Below are 23,139 nucleotides of genomic sequence, written 5' to 3' on the forward strand. Positions count from 1 at the left end.
ACTTCTGTTATATATTATATTCATTTTTTTCTTGCTCCGTTCGGTCAACTTCTGCTGCTCCAGTAGTCGTTCAGCCGATGCGTCTACACCAGCTCCATGGTGACCATGAGCTCACAGGTTACTTACAGTTTCTTGGTTTGTCCATTGAAAGCAATACAAATTACACTTAGTTCCCCCAAAGTCATGTTTATTTACAACATAATAGGTTTATATCGTATGTGTTTTACAATAAGGCACTTTAGCAAAGAATTCACTTCCAATTATAAACAAGATTTTGAATCTGAACTTATAATTTGCTTAAAGGCACATTGGTAAATGTGTAAAATTGTTGACATTAGGCTAATTTTAATGGGTATGTAAAAGAAAACAGCAACACAAACAAAGTTTTACACCTTAGTTTCCTAAACAGCATAGTCCTCCCAACACCAGGATAGAAATGAACATACCTAATAAGGGCTAAAAAGTAAATGTTGAGAATTTAAATCTGAATGATCAGCTTAATGATCGGTTCACAAGATTTCCTTCATGAGCTTTTACAGAGCGAGAAATAGAAGAGGAAGATATTCATGAAAAAAAATATATCTACACAGTTACACATCAACAGTAAGTTTGACCGACGCCAAAGATTCCTTGAGATGAGTTGTGACTTGAGTTGTAATAAAAAAGAAAAAAAAGAAAGCATAAAACAGGAAAGCAGGACAGTAAAAAGCCTTGATGCACAAAAAGACAAAATATATCATTAATATTTTGCATAGTTCAAAAAGGTAAGCGCAAAATGAAATGACGACAAAAAAAAACATGACAACAATATGGGCAGGTAAAAGCTCATGGACACTTTTTACCTGGTTTGTGTCGCAAGACGACCTTTTCCTTGAACCATCTACAAACTCGCCTGACTTAGAGGCTGTCCACCATGACCAGGAAAACAGAGACAGGTTTAGTGGTCATCTAAATGACAACCAAAGCAAAATACTTTGTAAGACTTCCATTGCATAGTTCTGTGTCAAAAATAATCTGTACATTTTGCTTTCTGTGTTGAAATAGTGTCACCGGGGCCTTGTGGTTTACCCAAACAAACTAGTCACTCCATACAACGCAAGTACTGCAAACCACACACACGACTAGTTTCTTCAAAAATCCCAACCTTTCGTATCTTCTGCCACAATCATTTTGTCCATGGAATGTACGGAACCCTGAGTGTTCTCCCTCAACCCAGTTAAAACTGCACCCACCCTGATGTTGGTGCATCTTTACTGGAGCTGGAGGAGGAAAGACGAGGAGACATTTTAGCAAGAATAGAGTGTTGGAAATAAGACCATATAACCGTGGTTAACAATTGTATTTTGAAATCTTCTCTTTCTGCAATTCATTTTTAAGAATTTACCTGGAACCCGCAGCTGTGAAATCTCCCCAAATATCAGGCGTGGGCTGTATTGCAGGGGCAGGCGACCCAAAGTCTAATACAGGGTCTAGAGTGAGGAAAAAAAACACAATCAAATGGCAGGTCCACACTGGAGGCACGGACAGTGTGGATGTGGAAGTGAGGTGGGCGTGGAAGCAATGCTCACTCGTGTTTGGCTGCGTTGCTTGGGCAGGTGCTTGGCTGCCGGAAGGTGCTTGGAAGCCTCCGGCTTTTGCTCCAGGTGGAGGTGGCAACAGACCTCCCCCCATGGGTCGTGATTTTGCACCGCCCGATTCCTTCTTCTTTATGTTCTTGGGAAAGAAGAGGCATTACAGTCCTATAATGTGCACCTCGTTTTAAATAGTGTTTTTCCCTAAACGCCTGAGGTTATTTTTGGGCCGTAATTAGGCCTTGACGGTTACCCCGATGCTGATCTTGATCGTCTGTCCCTCTTTGAAGCCCAGATCCAGCTTGGGCACTGTGCTTTGTGAAGCTTCCTGTTTTGCGAGCTCGCACTCTTGTTTTACCCACCTGAAGAACAACAACATGTTTTTTTGTATTTCCAATTTGGAGTTTGTGAAGTTCACAAGCATAAATACAGGCTGATCTGCAGAGCGCCATTTTCAGGTGTACACGATTATCTCCGAGCAAAGCCAAGACTTACAGGTTAAAAAAAACCCCACGTGTATTTTACAAGAATCTATCCAGGGGAATGTTCTGGAACATGTGCAGATATGTGAAGAGCTTATCCGAATAAATGCAGACTCAAAACGTCAATGTGCTGCGTAAGGAAAGCAGACTCACTTGAAATGGTCTTGCAGAGCAACATTGAAGTCAAAGGAGTCTCCGCGGTCAGCAAAACCCAGACCGATGAAAGCGTGGCGTCCTTCATTCAGAAGAATTATGAAGAAACAAACAATTTTGGGAGGGTACAGAGTTCATTTATAACTGTTTTCTTTTAATTAATACTGAAAAGTACAAAATCCAGTCAGATTTATCACTTAAATCTCAGAATTCTGAGATAAATCTCACAATTCAAAATACATCTATTATGTTTTTTTCCCATATAACAATACTTATTTGATGTGGCGTTTATCCTTTTCTGTACAATTTACTAATTACAACCCTTAAAAAAATAAAATAAAAATAAAAAAAACATCTGCTGCTGCGATGACAAAATCCTACCGTTCTCATCCTCTATCCGCACCACAAAATATCTACTAGAGTCTGTGACTGCTTCCACAACACATCCTGGATACTGTTCCACTGGGGCCTGAGCAAACAGCTCTCCTGCAAACCAAATTTATTTCAGTACGTCTCTTTTCCATTACAAAATGTTTTGGTAGTTTATTTATTCTGAGAAAACTGGTGATTTCACATGTAGATAATCAATACATCACGATGAGACTTAAAATGCATCTTTACTTGTATTGCTAAATTCCACACACAAATGTGTTTATGCTCATAGTTGGCAAAGGCACATTTCTACCCATGATTCTACCACACAATGTAAATGAGATTAATAAAAATAAATATGGGTTGATTAAAAAAACCTCAGACCCTCCCTTTACCTATGGTGCATAGTGGTTCAGATAATGGCAACTCACATCCAGCACATCCACACTGCAGTGTGACGCCACGGTGAACCAACCTGTGTTTACCTGTGTTTTTGTCTTCCAATTTGATGAAGGCCACTTTGCCCTTGGAGGTGATTTTCATCCTTCCACTCCACGCAGGCTCATCCAACTTCCAGTCCGCTGCCCTGCAAGAAGAATAAATAAATCCTAATCCAGATAACAAGGGGTCTTTTCTCACTTGGATTAGACGAGGTAGACTTAAAAGCAGAAGCATCATCTGGGAGATGTAACAACGAGTCGCACATTTCCATCTTTATTCGGGACTCGGGTGAATGGTACACGACTTCATGAGTAGTAATAATAATAATAATAGTAATAATCTTAAATACACGCTATATGTCCAGCACCCTGGAAGAAGCCTTGTCCTTCGATCCCAGGATTCATCCCCTTCTCTCCTGTGCATCGGGTGCACGTTCCCTCTACACCACGGAGGGAAAAATCACTGTGATTTCCCCACTACCACTGAACTGATGTGGACCAAGCACTTCAATCAAACTCTGCCGTGTTTCCTTCCACCAACAACCTTGTGAGCAAGGCGTCCCAACATGGTTTTGACAAAACAGCGGAGGGGAACAGTATAGGAGCTATGTCATCGCCAACACTGTGCAATGGCGTACATACATTAACACAGAGGATATACAGTGTACAGGATTCCGTGGGTATCGTGGAGTGGCGTACCTGACACTGGATGCAAACACTCGAAATTCCAGAAAATTTTACAAATGGACTTGCGGCAGCGCTAGCCTACACAGCTGTTTCCAGCCAAGCCGGCCTACAGTGTACTGTATAAAAACACAAGTTAAGCTGACAAACTGCTTTTCAGACGGGCGAGCTCTAAAAGTCTCACGTACCGACACTGAACTGGGAAAGGCGGTTTTCGGCACAACGCACAAGCTAAATAAATAAAAACAAAGCATTTATAGTCAAAACCTCACATAAAGAGACTACTACACACCGTCAGGACCGACCCTGGGGCCTGGCTGGGAAAGTGACAGCTGACCCCTCACGCCCTGGAACCCACACACTTTAACCCCTTCCCGCCAGCAGGCGTTTTGGAGCAAATAGCACAAAAAAACAAACCAGACACAGAACAGTTTCTTTCCGCACGTCATGTCACTGATGAAGACCTGTGTCCCAGAACAACCGACGACTGTCTCCCCGACACACAGGCGTACATTCTCCCTCACTAAATATTCATAATTACCATTTATCACTACCACCCCCGTGCCCCCTCTACCTCATTCACTATGCTGCTTGTTCTGTTGTACTCGTCGCAAATCCTGTGGAATAATGTGGATAGAGCCTGATTACGATGTGCATCCTTTAAATGCAAGGGGATCACACAGACAAAACCCCCTGGACGCGGCTTGTGAGGACTCAGACGGGGGGGGGGGTGCCCGTTAAAAGTACTGGTGCCTCATAAATGAACAGGAGTGTATTTTTTAATGACATTCAATGAATGTGGATCGACCGAAAAATTCAAGGAACGTCTCCTAATTATTTAGCAAGATCGCTCCCTGCGGCAGAATGCGCTGTAACGACTGGCTCCCACAGGTGTGTGTGTGTGTGTGTGTGTGTGTGAGAGAGACACTGCACCTTGAAACGCTTGAAATCTGTATTTTTCCCAACAAAAAAAGAAACAAACGAGCTCATCTACACAGATGCTTGTTTGCTCTGTTCTGACGCCAGGCTTCTAACCCGACACGTCAACCCGGACCCGGGCGACGCCTCCAAACCAACTCGGACGAAAACAGAAGCTTCGCAGCCAACTTCCGCACTGCGCCTGTCACGTGATCGACGCTGACCGCGGTGAACGCGTGAAAACACGTCGTTCAGCTTTACACAAAGCGCAGGAAACACAAGTTGAAAGTATTGAAGCGACTTGAAGTATTTAAAGTATTTAAAGTTTTTTGTTTTTTTTTATTATTTACATTAAACCGCGGGTCTAGGGGGGGGCACCTCCTGGCAGCCCAAGACGGGAGCGAAGCCCGAGAAAAAGACGACGACGGCGGCTTCAAACCGGGCCCGGTCCCCAGACGCAGCCCGGCGGGGACGCCAGCGCCGGGCGACGCTAACCGAGCTAGCCGGGCCAGGGCGGCCGCGGCGATCGACGCCTCTCCGTCCGCTCGTCGCCGCGCACAAGCTGAGGGATACTGACCGGTAGCCGCGGTTGGAAGCCCGGGGCGGGATGCGGTACACGTGCACCTCCGGCTTCACGCACACCACCGCCTCGTAGCCGCTGTCATCTGCCATTTTGTCAAGTTTCTGTCCAAGTAAAGTTCAAAACAATTCAATGGACGCCCCCCGGGACTCGACTGGAGAGGAGTCCGCTGCTGCGTGTCGCCACAGCGCCCCTGGCGGCGGGCGGTGCTTCGTGCACTTTTATATTCTTCATTTGTTTTGTTTTGTTTTGTTTTTGGGGCAAGAAAATCAATACACGGTCGATCAAGCGGATTGGGGACAGATCGGTCCGTTCGGCCTAGATAATTAATGGCACTGCGAGGATTATTTTGGGAGTTATTGGAGAACTGCTTGGAGTAGTTCAAGACCAATGACCCGAGAGGAATAAGAAAAGAAGAAGAAACAGTCTTTAATTGTCACACGACACTCCACAACACATGCTTGCACACACACACACATGCACATGCTTGATGGTGGCCGGTGAAATGGCTCCTCTGCTTTTGACCCATCCTGGCTTGTCCTTCCTCCGGGGGCACAGCCAGGAGCAGTGGGCAGCATACGTGGACGCGCCCGGGGACCAGGTGATAAGTGTCCATCGCTGGTCAGACCATGATGGGTGCATGTTTTTGGTGGGGGTCCTTACTGACGTGAGGTGGAGGAAACCCCATGTGAACACGGGGAGAACATCCAAACTCCACACAGAAAGGCTCCTGTTTTGGAAGATAACCCACCGGAGCACGGTGCCAACAGCGCCCCAGGCGGGAATCGACCCAGGACCTTCTTGCTGTGAGGCAGCAGTGCAATGCACTGCGCCACCGTGCCACATAACGGCCAGGGAACTTGATTGTGATCAGGTATATTTATAAACTAAGCCAATATATAAAATGCTGGTTTGCTCTTTTCTTCATTATTATCATCATTACTACTTTATTGCCGTCTATCCATAATGCATTTTGAGCTGTATGTTGTGCGTGAAAGGCACTATACAAGTAAAGGTTATTATTATTTTGAGCAACCAGAAACTAAGCTGACCTGACATCAACCCAACTCGTTAGAACAAAAACTACAATAAAGCATATGCACACTATTCAAATTTTGTAATGTTCCCACTGGATTTTACCAGACCAAAAATAGCTTGCAATGTTTCCATGAATTAACACAAAGATCAGTGCCTGTGACATGGCTGTAAAATTCCAAGTTGTATGGCTTCAACTAAAACAGAGAAAGGATCCACAACGAGGCATCTCTTTATGTTAATTGTGTTTATTAAAGGGTATTTCGTGAACTGACGTTATGTTTTTCAAGTTTCAAAATGACAAGCATAAGACATGGATTCAACCTCATATTGGACAAGCGCGTGAATACTTTTTCGGAAGCAATAATTCCATCGGGGGTCCATGAAACTTGCTCATTCAAACATCTTAAATACCTTCCAGGTCATTATTTCATCCAACATCTGCCAAGTAGTTGGACAATCTCCCCAGCATTTATTACATTTATTTTGCCCCAAATTTCAACTGCCCAAAGAATTTATGACTTAACCAAACGCTGTTCCAAAACTGTGACAGAAAGGAAAAAACCCCCAGGGTGATCTCGACATAATTACAAACAGGGAAGACATTTTCCCCAAAAAACTTGGCAGTGTACACACATTAGTGTAGACAAAGGAAAGCAAAAAGTGGTCTTGGCCCACCAGCGTCTGCTACCCTTGTTTTTCCACAGCGAGAGCCTGACGCGCCACTTTTGATGAAGAACTTAATTTAGAAGGAATCAAAATACTGAGTTACACTTGAACCAAACCATACATGTTGTCATGGTTGTGCCTAGTGCTTTTCAGTGGTGGCTCTGCTGGACAGGTTGGACACCATCCTTTTTTTTCCCCAAACCATTTGAGAATTTGGCTGCAAATTGAGTGAGATGGATGCATTGTAGTAGGCTCACAAATGCAGTAGGTAACAAATGTACAGTTTGCTAGGTTTATTAGAGACAGCAAGGCAACAAAATTGAGGACATTTATAAAGCGTTGTCACAAGGGTTTTTAAATCAATATTAAACTATCTCCGATCGAAGAATTTTGACAAGAAACCAAGTATTGTTTTTCCTATCTTGGTCACACAAGCCTCCGTAGTTTGTCGTAGAACATTAATGTTCTTGAACATCCCCTTTGAAAGAAAAACACTGTAAACACAAAAAAAAAGCCAATAAAACAACAAAACACACACTTGGGCAAAATGTAAAAATGATTATTGCTTAACAACCTTAGACTTAGGGGCACTCTACCCCTCTGCAAAACCATCTTTGGCCAGAGGCTACGTGTCCACCAGGCCGGTCATTTCTAACTAGTCTTGCCATTCAGAGCCTTGTGAAATGCGCTGCTTACAGCTAAAAAACACCTGATGCATGATGCACTTTTATTTTAAGGTGAATGCTTTGCATTTTCTGCCGTCTGGCACGGAGCTCGCGTTGGAACTCTCAGCACCGTCGGCGTGTCACATCTGGCATTGAAACGCGTCCTGTGTGATCTGAGCACAAGCGGACCGCTCCGAATCTAGGTGTGAACGCAGCCAAGACACATCGGGAGATGGTCAGGGACGCATGGAGGTAAGGGTGGAGGTATGGGACGCATGGAGATAAGGATGAAGGTATGGGACGCATGGAGGTATGAGACGCATGGAGGTAAGGGTGGAGGTATGGGACGCATGGAGGTGAGGGCGCAGGTATGGGACGCATGGAGGTGAGGGCGGCGGTATGGGACGCATGAAGGTGAGAGTGGAGGTATGGGACGCATGGAGGTAAGGGCGGAGGTATGGGACACATGGAGGTATGGGACGCATGAGGTAAGGATGGAGGTATGGGACGCATGGAGGTAAGGAGGAGGTATGGGACGCATGGAGGTAAGGGCGGAGGTATGGGACGCATGGAGGTAAGGATGGAGGTATGGGACGCATGGAGGTATGGGAAGCATGGAGGTAAGGATGGAGGTATGGGACGCATGGAGGTAAGGATGGAGGTATGGGACGCATGGAGGTATGGGAAGCATGGAGGTAAGGATGGAGGTATGGGACGCATGGAGGTATGGGAAGCATGGAGGTAAGGGCGGAGGTATGGGACGCATGGAGGTAAGGGCGGAGGTATGGGACGCATGGAGGTAAGGAGGAGGTATGGGATGCATGGAGGTAAGGGCGGAGGTATGGGACGCATGGAGGTAAGGAAGGAGGTATGGGACGCATGGAGGTAAGGGCGGAGGTATGGGATGCATGGAGGTAAGGGCGGAGGTATGGGACGCATGGAGGTAAGGGCGGAGGTATGGGACGCATGGAGGTAAGGGCGGAGGTATGGGACGCATGGGGCCCACATTCGTTTGGTTCTGAACGCACGCGTCCCCAACCGCATTGAAGGAGCGCCCCCTCAAACTACGTCCGCAGATCTACTGCTCATTCCCGTTCTCTGGCTGTGTGTCCACAACGCTCACAGATTAAATCTAATGTGCGACATTCGCATGCAGAGATTTGCTAAAAAAGGTATCGTTTGGGCGTGGCCCGGCGTCTACGGAATACGCCGTCATTTTGCATATTGAACGGGGAAGCGAAATGTGATCACAAGCGGTCGAAACCGAGACGCACGCGGAGACGCATTGTGAGGCCGGGCGTGGACAGCCATCCGCCTCGGCTGGACCTGGACGCCATCTGGATTTATCTGGATACCGCCTGCCGGGACTGAACGGGGGCCACAGAAGCCAGAGCTGGCGAGGCAGGTCCCCGGCGGAAATGCAGCCACGCCCGCCCACTCCTCCGGGTGGACCAGGGCCAGCTCGTGGGTTCGTGTGTCTCAAATTCAATACCCCGCCTGACCTTCCCGGAAGGACACGACCCGCTCTACCGGCTCCGAGCCCGGCCGATCCCATGGCCCCGGGCCAGCTCACGGTGCGTCGCGGGGAGTATCACAGTGTGTGGGGTCCTGAGGAAATATCCTTTTTACAGCATGGACCAGTAAGGGGTTCGGAGACCTGGCCGATTTCTGCCGGGCCCCCCTTAAAAAGTTCCGCCCGGGGAAGAGACGACGAGGCGAAAGGCAAGGCGCATGTCAGCAGAGTGCGGAGGAGGGAGGAGCAGGTCATCTCACCGTGTCTCGCATCCCGGTACGTGGAACTGTCTGAGCATTTCATCCCACACTCTGTCCTGCATGCACGACGCCGCCCACAACCCTGGCTTCACCCCCAGGGTTACTCGGGGGGGGAAACGGAGGATTCCTCGCAATATCCAGCCCAGCTCCTGTCTATCTGCAGAGGCGGAAGCCCGAGGTGCCATCTGGTCCGGTTGGCTGACGGATCACATGACTGTCTGGGCCAATTGATACTGGTGGCGGCTGAGACGTTCGCATTTGCCTGGGAAAGAAAGACCAAATAGCCTCAAGTCGTATTTCTAGTCCTAATAGGTGCGCTCGCAAAAGCTGTGATAGTTTTAATACTAAATTAATACCAATGACTGAATGAATGATTGTAATTTACGACACGTTCCCACGTTACCTGTCCTGACAGGGTTTCTCTGGGGGCGTGTCTTCAGAACTGGCACTCCCCAAAATCCTTTTGCGAGCTTCTGCATACTCCGCCTCCCGCTGGGCGAGAGACTTCATCTGCTGCGAGGGGCGGGAGGAGGATGAAGGATTTCCAGCGAGGCCATTATTTGAAGGACGTTTGAGAATACGGATTTGGGGTGGGGGGGCTGCAGGCAAAGAGTCATCTTGGATTACAATCGCAGTCCGCATCATCGTGCCTCCCAAACCCGAGCTGGGGTTCCTACGCAAACGATGGAAAAGCAGGTGAGTAACTCGCATAATCGCCAACTGTCGACGTTGCTTGGTAATAAAAAAAATAATAATGTTTGTGTTTACTTTGCTTCTTGATTTATTTTCAGCTTAGCCTCAAGTCTTCTCTCTATTTCCTGCAAAGACAAAGAATTTGTTTTCATTCATTTTTGAGATCTAGAAAACACTGACCTGTGAACGTAAATGACATGATCAGGCCTTTCTTTAAACGCGATGAAGCCTGACATGATTTTTATGCTGAAACAGTAACTTTCATTTGCATTTATGACTGAGATGAGCCTTGCCAAAAACAAGATTGTGGGTGTGTATAATGGCGGAAGGGAAATATTAATACTGAATGGGAAGTGATACATTTTAAGAATGACAACACTCAGGAAGCTGGGACAATGTTCCCCTTTTCTGCTGCTACTGAAAAAAGAGGTGTGATCAGAGCCTGGAGGTCAGGAAACAACGAGTGCCCGTCCAAAGCTTGGATTCCATGTCGCATTTCACCGATGGAAAGTGTTGAAAGGTTGTCACGGACACAATCACGCGCCAGCGGCGCCAACATTTAGTGCAAATCAAGGGATCTTCAGCTTTGAAGATTCTATATTTTTTTCCTGCTAAAACACATTGAGTTAAAAAATTCAGTAATATATTTTTCAATTACTATGCAGACACTTGATATCGCTAACCTGATTAGTGATCAACCTGAGAGTGACAGCAGAGGCGCTCCTATGTCCTACGGGCAAGCAAGCTGCCACTCAAGCCGGGTAGTGTGTAGGGTGGAGTTTGTGCTTATTATGGGTCACGCATGATGCTGCAATCCGGACTCCATCAATTTGAGCCTGGACAGGGTTGTGGAACACAGACTATGGGTACGAAAAACAGGAAGCTGGCACCATAAAGGATGCCGGTCCATCGCAGGGTGACCGACACTCACGTCTGCGGACAATTTGGAGTCTCCAATTGCCATAACCTCCATGTCTTTGGAAATGGTAAGTACCATGGGCATTGGGGGGGAACCCCACATAAAGAGGAGAAGATGCAAATGACAAGCAGACAGAAACAGAACCGAATGGCTCTGAGAAAAGAGCGCCACCCAATGCATCACTCTGCTGCCCAATCTAGAATCACCTGGGGCTACATAGGATTTGCTCAGTCCTTTAGAATAATACATTACAATTAAAATTATAACTAGGAGACTGAGGGGAATGATTATCAGCCAATGTATTTCAAGTCCCTGTAAACTAATAGGCGATGGAAAAAAACTACAAATTAAAGTGCAATTAATAATAACTTTATTTATATAGCACCTTTATAGCTTTACAATAAAAACAATATTAAAAAGGAATTCAAAACCCAAAGACATGATATAAAACAGGATAAAGTCATATAAATAGTACAACAAATACCAACAGCTAAGAAAAAGCCATATGATAAAAGTGGGTCTTGAGGAGAGATTTAAAAGAGGATACTGAATTTGCGGGAGTTAGCAGATCACAGGTGTGGGCAGGAGACCGACCGTACCCGGCTTTGAAAACAACAGTAAAATCTTTTGAAAAGAGGATCAGCTCTAAAAGTCTCGGGTCACCAGGGAGGGGGCAGCAAGGACTTGTGCAATGTGGTCGCTTCTCTTCGTGTGTGTTACAATCCCGGGCAGCAGCGTTTTGCACCAACTGCAGTCTTTGGACGTTTCGCCTGCTGATACCAGAGTAAAGTGCATGGCGACAGTCAAGCCTGGCAGGGGTACGAGCATGGAGGATCTTTTTTTAAGGCCGCGGTGGAAGCGAAGGGAATGCCCTGACCCGGGTCACCCGCACCAGTTGGCTTAGTATTAATAGTAGAAATACTTATAAGATATTGATCTAAGTGTGTCTAAAATCATTGCGGTTTTCCACCTTTGCGCATAGATATAGACGGATCGAAGCGAACCCTATTTTGTCCATCCTCGCACCCACGGCGCTACACGCACGACGGGACGCAGCGTCGACGTTAAAGGGCGATTCCGCGTTTTCACTCCGAGCTCCCGCTGCGACGTCCGTGGCCCGAGCCCCGACACGACACCGCATCACAAACGTCCATCCTCTCGATTAATGACGTTAGGTTTTCGTTACGTTTTACCGACGTTGCCCGCCCCGCGTCGAAATCCGACCCTCGGCCCCCGATCCGGGCGCGGGTCCGGCCGCCGGAACTCGGCGCGCTCGAGGAGGCCTGCGAGCCGTCCGCACCCGCCACATCGCCAACCACCCCGGGTTACTTTCCCGAGCGACCCCCCGGGTGCCCGCGGCGGAGGGAACGCATGCGGGGGGAGTGCAGCTCACCCCGCTGTCCGCCGCCTCCTCCCAGCTCTCCGCGACCTCCTCCTCTTCGTCGTCCATGTTGACGGGCGCCGTCCGCTCCCGCTCCGGCGCAGCCCCCGTCCCGGCACGGGAGACCGTTCACCACCGCCCACACGCCCCCTGAAAACACTCCAAACACTTCACAGAAATGTGTTCACAGCCTGTTTGTTTTTGTTTACATTTAAAATAATAATGGAAGAAATAAAAAAAATATTAAAAACAAAAACCAGTTGTTTGTGATGTCTGTTTAGGGGGCGGGGCTGTGAGGAGCCAGGCTGCTTGTTATTGTCCCGCAGCCAATGAGCGCAGCGCGACTGACGCGTTTGTTTGGCGGCCGCGTCGCGTCGCGTCGCGTCGGGTGAGACGCAGATGAAGGGTTAATAAAAGTCACTTTCTCGCCCCGTGTTTCCTCGGCATCCCGGGTGGTTGAAGCCAACCCCCCGTATCCAGGCAACCCCGGTACACAGCGCTGTATTATTTTGCTGTAGGACCTGGTCGAGCACCCCCACGATGGAGCGCGTGAGAAGCACATTTTGGCACAAAAGAAACTCGTAAAAAAAAAATACAAAAAAGTATTCTCACATTTGTTAACAATCATTGCTTGACGTTACCTTGTTCTGTAAAATATACAGCCGTTGTCATCTCACGCAGAAAAAAATACACACGTTTGCCATATCTTCTTAATGTCTATTAAGACCAAACTAATTGAAGTGTGGCGGCCACGCAGCGTTTCCTTAAGAAAGGTGACATTTTCAATAAATTAAACAATAAATATAGACAAAAAACACACACACGTAAATACTTTTTTATTATCATTTTTACAATTTAATTTGATGTAAATATTGTGTTTTGCTGGTTTGTTTATTTGTCCGATCTCTGTTTTTGTTTATTTCTTATTTTACTGTTCAATTGTTGAATGTTTATGACAAATGTATACGCGGTGCCTTTCGTAAAAGTTGAATTAAAAAGACAAAATGTGGTCGACGTTGGTACTACAGCGTAGTGATGGGCGGGGACGCGTCGTGAAGCTTCGGGCACTGACAGACACAGCGACACTTGGGGGTCTGCGGGAGTTACTGCCACGTCACCCGGACACTGCAGACCGAGCTCTGCTACGACTCGTTGTCCTGCACGATCTCCACGTATGTGACGGTTGCAAACCCAGATTCCCTCCGTCACCCCGGTCCTGCGTAGAATTCCTCCGCGCGTTGCTTTAACCGTCGTGTTCCTGATCTGTGGCCTCTTGCTCCAGCCTTTGATCACCTTGCTCTTCTTCAACGTCGGCAAGTGCAGGGATCCAAGAGAATCTTAGCCCCTGGTCTCATCATTTGAATACCGAATAATGTTTGCTTCCAAAAAAAAAAATGTCCTGCCCACGTCTCTTGGACCGGTTCATTAAACTTAATGGGGACAAACTTTTCCCAAGCGCATCCGCAGCCACACGACAACACAGAGAGACCCAGAAAGAGCCTCTCCAGGCCATAATGATCACAAACTGGAACATGGCCGTGGACCCACATGTTACACCCACGGACACCTGGACGCAGTTCACCTTTACACCAATTTGTCTTTCCTTGGTGATATTTATATTTATATCTATGTTGATGAGCAATCTCAATTTGCGTCATCGCACATTGCACATTTAATGGTGTTGGAAATGCGGTGCTCCTTATTATAATGTAGTCCAGGTTTGACAGCTGTAAGTACAGTCATTGAACTACTATACTACGTACACATCTAGACCTGGTTTTAGGTGGTCTGCGTTGTACAAAAGAAATAAATCAAAATTCGGAGGAATTTGAACGCACCATGAAAACAGACGCTGTGCAGTTGAATGGGAAGATAACTTCAGTGTCATTACCCCCCCTCCCACACACACACACACACACACACTCACAGACACACACACACACACACACAGAGACACACAGAAACACACAGACACACACACACACACACACGGACACACAGAAACACACACACACACACTGACACACAGAAACACACGGACACACACACACACAGAAACACACACACACACACTGACACACAGAAACACACGGACACACACACACACACAAACACACACATACACACACACACTGACACACAGAAACACACACATTCATTCATATTCATATACACATGATTTATTTATTTATTCCTCCTGACTTTGCTGCTTCACTGTAACATGCTGTGTTAGAGTGACGACATGAGACAAATACAGATGGTGAACGTTGAATCAGAGCAAACAGCCCCTATCCGCTGCCGTTTCTCCCAAATAAACAAATAACACAAAATCAACAAATAATACAAAATAAACAAATAACACTAAATAAACAAACAACACTAAATAAATAACACTAAATCAACAAATAATACAAAATAAACAAATAACACTAAATAAACAAACAACACTAAATAAATAAATAAATAACACTAAATCAACAAATAACACAAAATAAACAAACAACACCAAATGAATAAATAACACTAAATAAAAAAATAACACAAAATCAACAAATAACACAAAATCAACAAATAACACTAAATAAACAAATAATACAAAATAAAAAAGTAACACTACATAAATAAATAACACTAAATAAACAAACAACACTAAATAAATAAATAACATTAAATAAATACAAATAAATAAATAATTTACCGTTTTTTTCACCCCAACATGGACCTGGTCGTCGTTTCGTCATACAGCGCTGAAACACCGCCCCCCAAAGCGCTTCCGGGTTGTCGGTGACGTCACAATGACGCAACCGCCCCACGCGTGCCCGCCTCACCACGTAGACGTGCGCGTGCGCGCCCCCTGGCGGCGCTGCGGAGGACGTGCGCCAGCGCGGAAGGAAGATGGCGGATGTTTGGAGTGTGCGGACGCTACAGCGGAGCTGATAGAGGGAGGCGGAGAGGAAGGAAGACACCCCGACGCCAGCGCCCGTCGCACCGCGAAACCACGGTGAAGAGCGTGAGCACCCTCCGCTTGTGGAGCGACAGGCTGACAAAACGCTTGAACGTCGGGGCTGCTCGGCGCCAGCAGCCTCCACCTCAGCTAGCGTTAGCTGTTTTCCACTAGCACAGATTAGCATCTTTGCGCTAGCGGGCTAACGTCCCAGCCGGCTAACATAGCTAGATGGATGTAAGCCTGCGTGTGTTGTGATGTTTGACGCCTTCTTTTCGTGTGACCTGTTTCCATATCTCTAGAGTCGATGTCCCGCGGTCACTTGGTGTTTGATGTTGGGTAGAAATGTGTCACCTTCTCGTCCTTTGCAATATTATTATGTTCCAGACAGTTTGTTTTCCACTCAGGTTACACAAATGTCCAGATTTTATTTCATATGTATTCAAACTTGCACCATTCCCTGTTTGTGAGTGTGGGTTGTTGATGATTGTAGTTTATTGCTACTGTTTAGGTTCATTGTGTATTCACTGTGTATTATCTTATATATATATATATATATATATATATTTCCTTAAAAAAATCTCTTCATTGACGATTTTTCTATTTTTAGTCAGTGCGTTCTTAGTTTTTTACATATTGCCATTTTCTTATCTATCTATATATCTATATCGATGTATATTCATTGGACAGCATAGCTTTAGCTGCTAACGACAGCTAGCTCTAGCTGCATTAGGGACATTGAGATGAAAGGTCCTCAGGGCACCTCCCATCCTTATCCTCATCAAACCTGGGCACATCCCTCATGACTTGCAGAATGTTTTCAAGACGCAACTCGGGATTCACAATACAAGATCCTTCATTCGCCACATGTGGTCATACAAGTACATGATAGGAGGACAAACTCCAGAGCCTGTGCAAAACAAAGTAGTAGGAGTACAAAGAAAAGTACCATCACAATCAGAAAGATGCATTGACACAACAAAGCATATATATATATATATATATATAAAATTTAAATTGTACACGTTTAATGTTGTTTTAAAAGCGACAATCATTTAAAATTATCTATAATCTGCATCAAAGTCAAAGCAAAATGCGGCACGTTGTGACTCCACATACACATCATACGGCGTCATATTAAATGCAAATGTACCGTCTCTGTCGGCTGTCTCACCAGACAATGTCCCGCTCCCCCGACAACGAGGATGGATACTTTGTTTCCATGGATACCGAGGAAGACGGCGAAGAGCCGGCCGGAGTAGCGGGAGAGCCGGACGAGAAGATGGGGTCCGGCAGGCAGGAGAGGAACTCGGAGTGCGGCGCCAAAGGGGGAAGGACGATGTCGGAGTTGCCGGAAGAGGTTTTAGAATACATTCTGTCCTTCCTCTCACCGTACCAAGAGCATAAGACCGCTGCGCTTGTTTGTAAGCAGTGGTATCGCCTCATCAAAGGTACACCCCAAATATCCACACACACACACACACATGTCCAGAGTCACATGGCAGATGTGCGCATTGATGTTATGCTAGCATTTTGTATCGCATCATATGATGCGACAAGAGTTCAGAAAGTCCATTTAGTGTTAAGGAAATGTACGGCTACAGCAGGACAGAGCTGGTTTATTTAATCCTGGGTAGCCAGCGGCCGTCCTAAGGTTTTCTACCGCCCGCCGGTGTGTTTTTTTTCGGAACCTCTCAGGTGTTGCATATCAGTGCTACCATGGCTTCCTGAGGGCCGTCCAGGAGGGAAACATTCAGTGGGAGAGCCGGACGTACCCGTACCCGGGGACACCCATCACTCAGCGCTTCTCACACAGTCAGTATACGTTCACTTTTCCTTGATGATCATCCTCAATCTGTGCCGCATTGTTTTGGACCCCGCCCGATTTTCAGATTTTAGAACCTACAAAAGCACGGAAATGCTGCGTAATAGATCCCGTCGTGGCCCTGCCACACATGCCGAGCGGCGATCCCTAAGGGCCAGTGTTTTGTGGTCGGTTTCCTTTTGGGCAGATTGTTGACGTCCGCCTCGATAAACGAATACTGTGGAACTGCTCATCTCAGTCTCGATTTATATTTGAACTTTGACCTTCTTCGATGCCGGCCTAAGCTTTACAATATCACCTGAGCGGTGACGTTAGAATCTTCAAATAAAGACGGATGAAAACTTGTGAAATGTCCAGGGCTTTATATCACCTCCAAAATATGTTTCTCCACAGACGTATGTTAAAAATAATCTCTGATGATTACTATTATTACAGATACAATGTTTTTGGGAACCCTCCCTCCCCTACTCTCTTACGGTCATGATCAGTTGGTAAGACTAGGAATCTTTTATTTAAAAAGCACTTCCCAATACCTTGACTTAGATGCTGATTCCAAACACTAGTACTTTTTTGGGATACCTATTTTATTTTTTTATAATGAAGTACACAAAGGTCACATACCACTTTCAACATAAAAACATTTCTGCCTGGATTAAAAACAACCGCTTCTAACAAAACACACATTTACTATTGATGCATCAATATTCAGTTTTATTTTTGGCTCACAAGCAGAGTAACCTCTTGGCCGCTGGAGCTCGGCTTTGTAAAATGCCACAGAATGGTTTAATACTCTGTGGTATCGAAGAGATTTGGCCAGATTTGCATACCAAAAATACTTTACCAGACATTGGACACGGCACTGAATCGTGACCAGAAGGATGTCTCACAAGTTTGTAAATAATATACTTTTTTTTTTTTTTTTAATTCTCAAGCTTGTTTCAGTCATAACCCCAAACAGGCTTTACCTCCTTCTCACTTATAAAGTCAAAACATATGATATGTGATTTAGCAGCTACTAGTTGTCCAGTTCAGTTTGTCGCCTGGCAGCACCTTGAGAGACACTGTTTGTTTTCCATGGACATTTGACCGGTAATACCAAGTTGTTTTTTTGTTGCAGGTGCATGTTATTATGACTCCAACCAGTCCATGTACGTGTTTGGAGGTTGCACTCAGAGTAGCTGCAACGCTGCCTTCAATGATCTGTGGAGACTCGACCTCAACAGCAAGGAGTGGATCCGCCCTTTAGCCTCAGGTACAGGTTCATTCCATGTCGTATGTGTGTGTATCCATTCCAAATAAGAGAGGTTATAAAGGGACATTTGGCTCTGCGTCTCACCTCTTACTGAAAGTTGTGTACCGCGGGAACAAGCGGAGCTCTCAACCAGTTCGGGCTGCACCCGACTCAGAATCTTGTCAGTCGTCAGCCCAACAACCTGTTCTCTGCACGTAATGAGTTTGGAGATATCGCCGCAAATGTATGTGGATGCTCCAGCTTCCTTTTTTCCTGTGAACTGTAATGGAGGGAAGTCCGCTCTCAGCGCTATATGGTCCACTAAAGCTTTAAGAGACTCCGCCTGTTTAAGTTAGCAAGGTTAACGGTACGTGTACTTTTGACGTGCATCATTTGGTCGTACGCTTTTACTGAATCTGCTGTTGAGCTATCTTTAGGGGTTGTATTGGCACAACTAACAAAGTGCGACATAAGCTCTTGTGTAAATTATTTATGGCTCAATCTGTTAAATGAGTGGGATATTGCTTTGTGATGCTGTGAAATATCCCTTTAACAACCTCAGGGAGTTGAAATGAGAGATAATCTTCACCATTGTGGCTCTGGTAAAAAAAAAAAAAAAAAAAAAAAAAGTCAAACTGCGGAAGGCCGTCCGCATTGAATGTTAGTCAAATGCTAATTTGTAAAAGATATATATATATATATATATATATATATATATATATATTTTGGAAGGTGTGAATTTAAAACAAAGAAGCCACAATTGGATGTAGTTATTGTCAAACCGATATCTGTGGTTGCTGTAATCTTTGGGATCATTTTACTCTTTCACAATCGCTGGGATGCTACGTGTCACTTTGGATAAAATGTCCCATCAATGAAAATTTGCTCTGGAATATTCAAAGTGCTAAACCCTCTATTGAATACCCCCCCTTTTTTTTTTCCTTTTTCAGTTTTCACAGTCTGTGATGAACTCGGTGATAATGTGAATGTTTTTGGTGTGGATTTCACGCAGCTATTTCTGTCTTGTCATCTCATTGTTTTGTTGTACAAGTCGTTGCATCTCGGCTGCAGCTGTGATTTTACCAGGTCTCAGTAGTCTTATCACTTGTGTAAGGAAAGGAATCGTAGGCAAAGTTCTACACTTGACGTGGATGCAGTTGTTTGTTTTTTTAACACCAATATATCAGTGTTCAGTATATTCAGTCATATTTTTGGGCAGATTCAGATTCAGTATTTTGTTGGGTTTCCTAATATAACAAGAACAAACGCATAAATACTCAAGTTGTCAGCTACCTCAGGAGGGAATCTGCTTTATTTTTGTTTGACACAGGATCCTACCCGTCTCCCAAGGCGGGAGCCACCCTGGTGATGCATAAGGACCTGCTCGTGTTGTTTGGGGGCTGGACTCGCCCCAGTCCTTACCCACTGCATCAGCCTGAGAGATTCTTTGATGAGATTCACACATACTCTCCCTCTAAAAACTGGTAAGGGACACCCGCCGTGTTCAGGTCGGCGTTATCAGTTGACGTCTTGCGTGTCCCTTCTGATTTTTCGTCACATTCTTTTGTTTTCTCTTTCATTCCAACTGTCTAGGTGGAACTGCATCGTGACGACTCATGGACCTCCACCTATGGCCGGCCACTCCTCCTCTGTCATTGGCAACACCATGGTGGTGTTTGGGGGATCACTGGGAGCACGCCAAATGTATGCTGTCCTTTGGTCCTCCTTTCCGTCGTATAATTATTACAAATAATTAGTAAAATGCATGGACATAATGTAGGAGATGCTGTGTATTTTGTTTCAGTACATTTAGATTTTTATGGTATGTAATCTGGTGGCTTGCATAAGTCATTGTGATGCCCTATTTGTCCTTTCACAGGAGTAATGAGGTTTGGGTTTTGGACTTGGAGCAGTGGTCCTGGTCTAAGCCTGTGATATCTGGGCCTTCACCTCATCCACGAGGAGGCCAGTCCCAAGTAAGAACATTACATTACATTTCATTGATCAGACGCTTTTATCCAAAGCGACTTACAATTGTTCAAACACCGACGGACGCAGCCATCAGGAGCAATTAGGGGTTAAGTGTCTTGCTCAAGGACACTACAGCATGCTAGCAGGAGGAGCCTGGGATCCAACCAGCAACCTTTAGATCACTAGACCACCAGCTCTACCGCCTGAGCTACCATCCACCACAAGAAGGCGTTATTACTTATCAAATAACTTTGTTTGCCGACTGATATTTTTTTAAATAAAACAAGTTCATTCATTTTTTTTTTTTTTTTTTATATATTCACAATGAATGTACCTTTTTAACTGTCTTTCTGTTTATAGATCGTGATCGACAATGAGACTTTGCTTATCTTGGGGGGCTGCGGTGGCCCCAATGCAGTAAGATTCTTTAGTGTTTATTATTATTTTCATTTTATCTATAATCACTGCTGTATGTGAGACATTCTCATGTTATGAAATTTAAACGATATTAACTCGGCCTCTTATCTCGTCTCTCAGCTCCTCAAAGATGCATGGCTCCTCCACATGGGGGCGCCACCTTGGACGTGGCAGCAGCTGCAGGTGGAGAACGACGACCACGGCGCCCCCGAACTGTGGTGTCACCCAGCCTGCAGGGTGAGTGTGGCTCTTACTCACAGCCTACTTTTCGTGCTTTTCATTAATATCAACGTTCCCGTGCCTGCCTTCCTTACCCTGTATAAATCTCCACCAGGTCGGCCAGTGTGTGGTGGTCTTCTCACAGGCTCCGTCAGGCCGCGCACCGCTTAGTCCGAGTCTTAACTCTCGGCCCTCCCCGATAAGTGCCACGCCGGCCCCTCTTGGCCCAGAACCCCCTTCGCTGCGCTCTCAGTCTCCGGTCCGGAGCGGGGCTGCCGGTGTGGTCCTGGGAGCCGTCGAAGAGGCCCCGTGTGTCAATGGCCGCTGGGGCACCCTACGACCCAGACCTTCAGCCAGAGGACCGGCCAGGGAGGGGAGTCCGTCCTCCTCCCAACAGTCTTCCCCTTCACAAGGGCCGGATAGCCCGCCTCTTCCTCCTCTTCCTCAGTTAGTAAATGGATCCTCCCCCTCTCCCCGGACCAGCCCGGCCCAGGCTGCATCTCCGCCTGCCCGCCCTCACCTGCCCGCTTCCTCGGACTATGGCTGGGACTCTCCCCCCTCCACCTCCCACCCCCCTGAGGTGCCCAGCACCAATGGCCTACACACACCACCCACAGGTTCCCCGCACACTCCCCCTGGAGCAGTCTCCCCCGCTGCCTTGCGACGGGGTCTAGAGGCTGTGAATAACCTGTCTTCTTCATCCCTTCCGTCTTCGTCACCATCTCTCCAGACACAGGGAGCTACTCCCGGAGGAAGTAACGGGGTGGGAGGGGCGGCTCCTGCGGGAACGCCCCCTTCATCATCCTCCAGCCCTCCGCAGGTTGCTGGGGCTGATGGACATGCCATTCCACCTATTGCACGGCGTCTTGGCCATCACCCGCCCCAGAGCCTCAACGTGGGGAAACCGCTGTACCAGTCTCTTAACTGCAAACCCATGCAGATGTATGTTCTGGATGTGTCGCGGGCCAAAACAGCTCGGGTGGTTTCCTGGAGAGTGTACGGTAACGGAACTCCTGCTGCTGTGACCGGTCCACCCGAGACCAGCCTGCACACGGTGGTACAGGGCAGGGGAGAGCTCATCATTTTTGGGGGGCTCATGGACAAAAAACAAAATGTGAAGTACTACCCTAAAACCAATGCCTTGTATTTTGTCCGTGCTAAAAGGTAATGCAGCCACATCTGGGAGTAAAACAACAAACGATCCACCCTGTGACAACACAAGGGAATTGACACAAAAGGCCTTTTCTGCTAAGGATTATGGGGGAAAAAGTGCATAATCTTTGTTGGATGTTCCACCTCAATTTACATGAATCCCTCTGTCTATTGCAAACAACGAAAGGAAATAAAAAAAAAAATGACTTACACTTTGAGAACACTATTTGTTCGAATGAGGACTTGACTGTGTGTGAGTTTGTGTATTTGTACGAGTGGAGTGTGCAACGGTTTTGAGTGAATAGGGCTTTCCCTGTTATTACCAAAAGATAGAGGAGTTTATGGTTTTTTTCTGGACCTTCCTGCTTTAAACTCCCAGAGATAAAAGTTGAATAAATGGACATGACTTATGTGGACTACCCTGCTTTTTACTACTCTTTAAGCCTGCATTGTTTACATTGACAACAAAGCGTGAGTGTATGTGTTGTGTGAGCATGGTGGTTGTTAAGTTGTTTAATGTGTAGGGGCCCATGGCAGGGGAGAGGGATGTTGCATTGTACTATAAACATAGTTAAACAATAAAGGCCTCATGTCTTACCTGGCGCATTCTTTGGACTTGCATAACATGTTTTATTTCCACTTTCAACAGCAGCAATAATAGGAACGCTATCAATAACGTTTCCCACCACGTCAGAGTTCTGATTGTATTCGACGATCTGTTTTAAGAATTGCTGATCGGTTACGTAGAGTCATTTAACGTCCAATGCCGCAGTGGTAGCAGCAGTACTATCACATGCTTTCACGTCCCATCATCGCCTTGAATTCCTGTCATTTGGAGCTTCCGCCTCAGGTTTGGGGCAAAGCGTTGCTCTTGTTTATGAAGCTCAACATCACACTCTGGTGGCTCCTGTGTGTATTGCACACCAGAGCGGTCAGCGAACCCTGTTTCATATACTGTACATACACACAAAACACAAAGGAGGACGTTTGACTGGGGATGTATTTCACACAAAGCCATACGCACCTAAAGGTTGAATTAGAAGAG

The 23,139-nt window shown here is 46.1% G+C and overlaps 3 protein-coding genes across 4 annotated transcripts; 1 reads left to right on the plus strand and 2 right to left on the minus strand.

Annotated features, from left to right (window-relative positions):
- Positions 1-170: 170 nt before the first annotated feature.
- necap2 (NECAP endocytosis associated 2) lies at positions 171-5,666 on the minus strand. 2 transcript variants are annotated; one of them, XM_080000803.1, is made up of 8 exons: positions 5,198-5,666; positions 3,064-3,164; positions 2,588-2,692; positions 2,207-2,288; positions 1,825-1,933; positions 1,569-1,713; positions 1,385-1,469; positions 171-1,259 (listed from the first exon to the last, which is right to left on the minus strand). In XM_080000803.1, exons 1-8 carry the CDS (start codon positions 5,290-5,292, stop codon positions 1,217-1,219), a joined length of 765 nt encoding a protein of 254 aa, XP_079856929.1. In that variant the 5' UTR covers positions 5,293-5,666; the 3' UTR covers positions 171-1,216. The 2 variants fall into 2 exon arrangements, with proteins under 2 accessions (XP_079856929.1, XP_079856930.1); XM_080000804.1 differs by lacking the exon at positions 5,198-5,666 and adding an exon at positions 4,636-4,740.
- Positions 5,667-6,478: 812 nt separating this feature from the next.
- LOC307230032 (SUZ RNA-binding domain-containing-like) lies at positions 6,479-12,535 on the minus strand. Its single transcript, XM_080000211.1, has 4 exons — positions 12,348-12,535; positions 10,111-10,160; positions 9,746-10,015; positions 6,479-9,604 (listed from the first exon to the last, which is right to left on the minus strand). Exons 1-4 carry the CDS (start codon positions 12,402-12,404, stop codon positions 9,496-9,498), a joined length of 486 nt encoding a protein of 161 aa, XP_079856337.1. The 5' UTR covers positions 12,405-12,535; the 3' UTR covers positions 6,479-9,495.
- A 2,695-nt stretch (positions 12,536-15,230) lies between these two features.
- fbxo42 (F-box protein 42) lies at positions 15,231-22,677 on the plus strand. The gene is made up of 10 exons (XM_080000044.1): positions 15,231-15,336; positions 16,457-16,730; positions 16,978-17,094; positions 18,222-18,356; positions 19,666-19,819; positions 19,929-20,039; positions 20,215-20,311; positions 20,667-20,723; positions 20,844-20,960; positions 21,058-22,677. The coding sequence occupies exons 1-10, from the start codon at positions 15,238-15,240 to the stop codon at positions 22,108-22,110; spliced, it is 2,214 nt and encodes a 737-aa protein (XP_079856170.1). The 5' UTR covers positions 15,231-15,237; the 3' UTR covers positions 22,111-22,677.
- Positions 22,678-23,139: the final 462 nt, after the last annotated feature.

The sequence above is a fragment of the Zeus faber genome (genome assembly GCF_960531495.2).
Source record: "Zeus faber genome assembly, chromosome: 5".
NCBI classification, from domain to species: Eukaryota; Metazoa; Chordata; class Actinopteri; order Zeiformes; family Zeidae; genus Zeus; species Zeus faber.

Bases quoted from the DNA above. Each gene is read 5' to 3' on its own strand.
- fbxo42 (XM_080000044.1), top strand. From the start codon at position 15,238: ATGTTTGGAGTGTGCGGACGCTACAGCGGAGCTGATAGAGGGAGGCGG. The intron at 18,357-19,665 runs GTACAGGTTCAT...TGTTTGACACAG, and splicing joins GATCCGCCCTTTAGCCTCAG to GATCCTACCCGTCTCCCAAG. The intron at 20,724-20,843 runs GTAAGATTCTTT...CTCGTCTCTCAG, and splicing joins GCTGCGGTGGCCCCAATGCA to CTCCTCAAAGATGCATGGCT.
- LOC307230032 (XM_080000211.1), bottom strand. From the start codon at position 12,404: ATGGACGACGAAGAGGAGGAGGTCGCGGAGAGCTGGGAGGAGGCGGCG. The intron at 10,016-10,110 runs GTAAACACAAAC...TCGTTTGCGTAG, and splicing joins AAAATAAATCAAGAAGCAAA to GAACCCCAGCTCGGGTTTGG. The intron at 9,605-9,745 runs GTAACGTGGGAA...TTTCTTTCCCAG, and splicing joins GAGAAACCCTGTCAGGACAG to GCAAATGCGAACGTCTCAGC.
- necap2 (XM_080000803.1), bottom strand. From the start codon at position 5,292: ATGGCAGATGACAGCGGCTACGAGGCGGTGGTGTGCGTGAAGCCGGAG. The intron at 3,165-5,197 runs GTCAGTATCCCT...TTCTTCTTGCAG, and splicing joins GCTTCCAACCGCGGCTACCG to GGCAGCGGACTGGAAGTTGG. The intron at 1,260-1,384 runs GTAAATTCTTAA...TTCCTCCTCCAG, and splicing joins TTCACAGCTGCGGGTTCCAG to CTCCAGTAAAGATGCACCAA.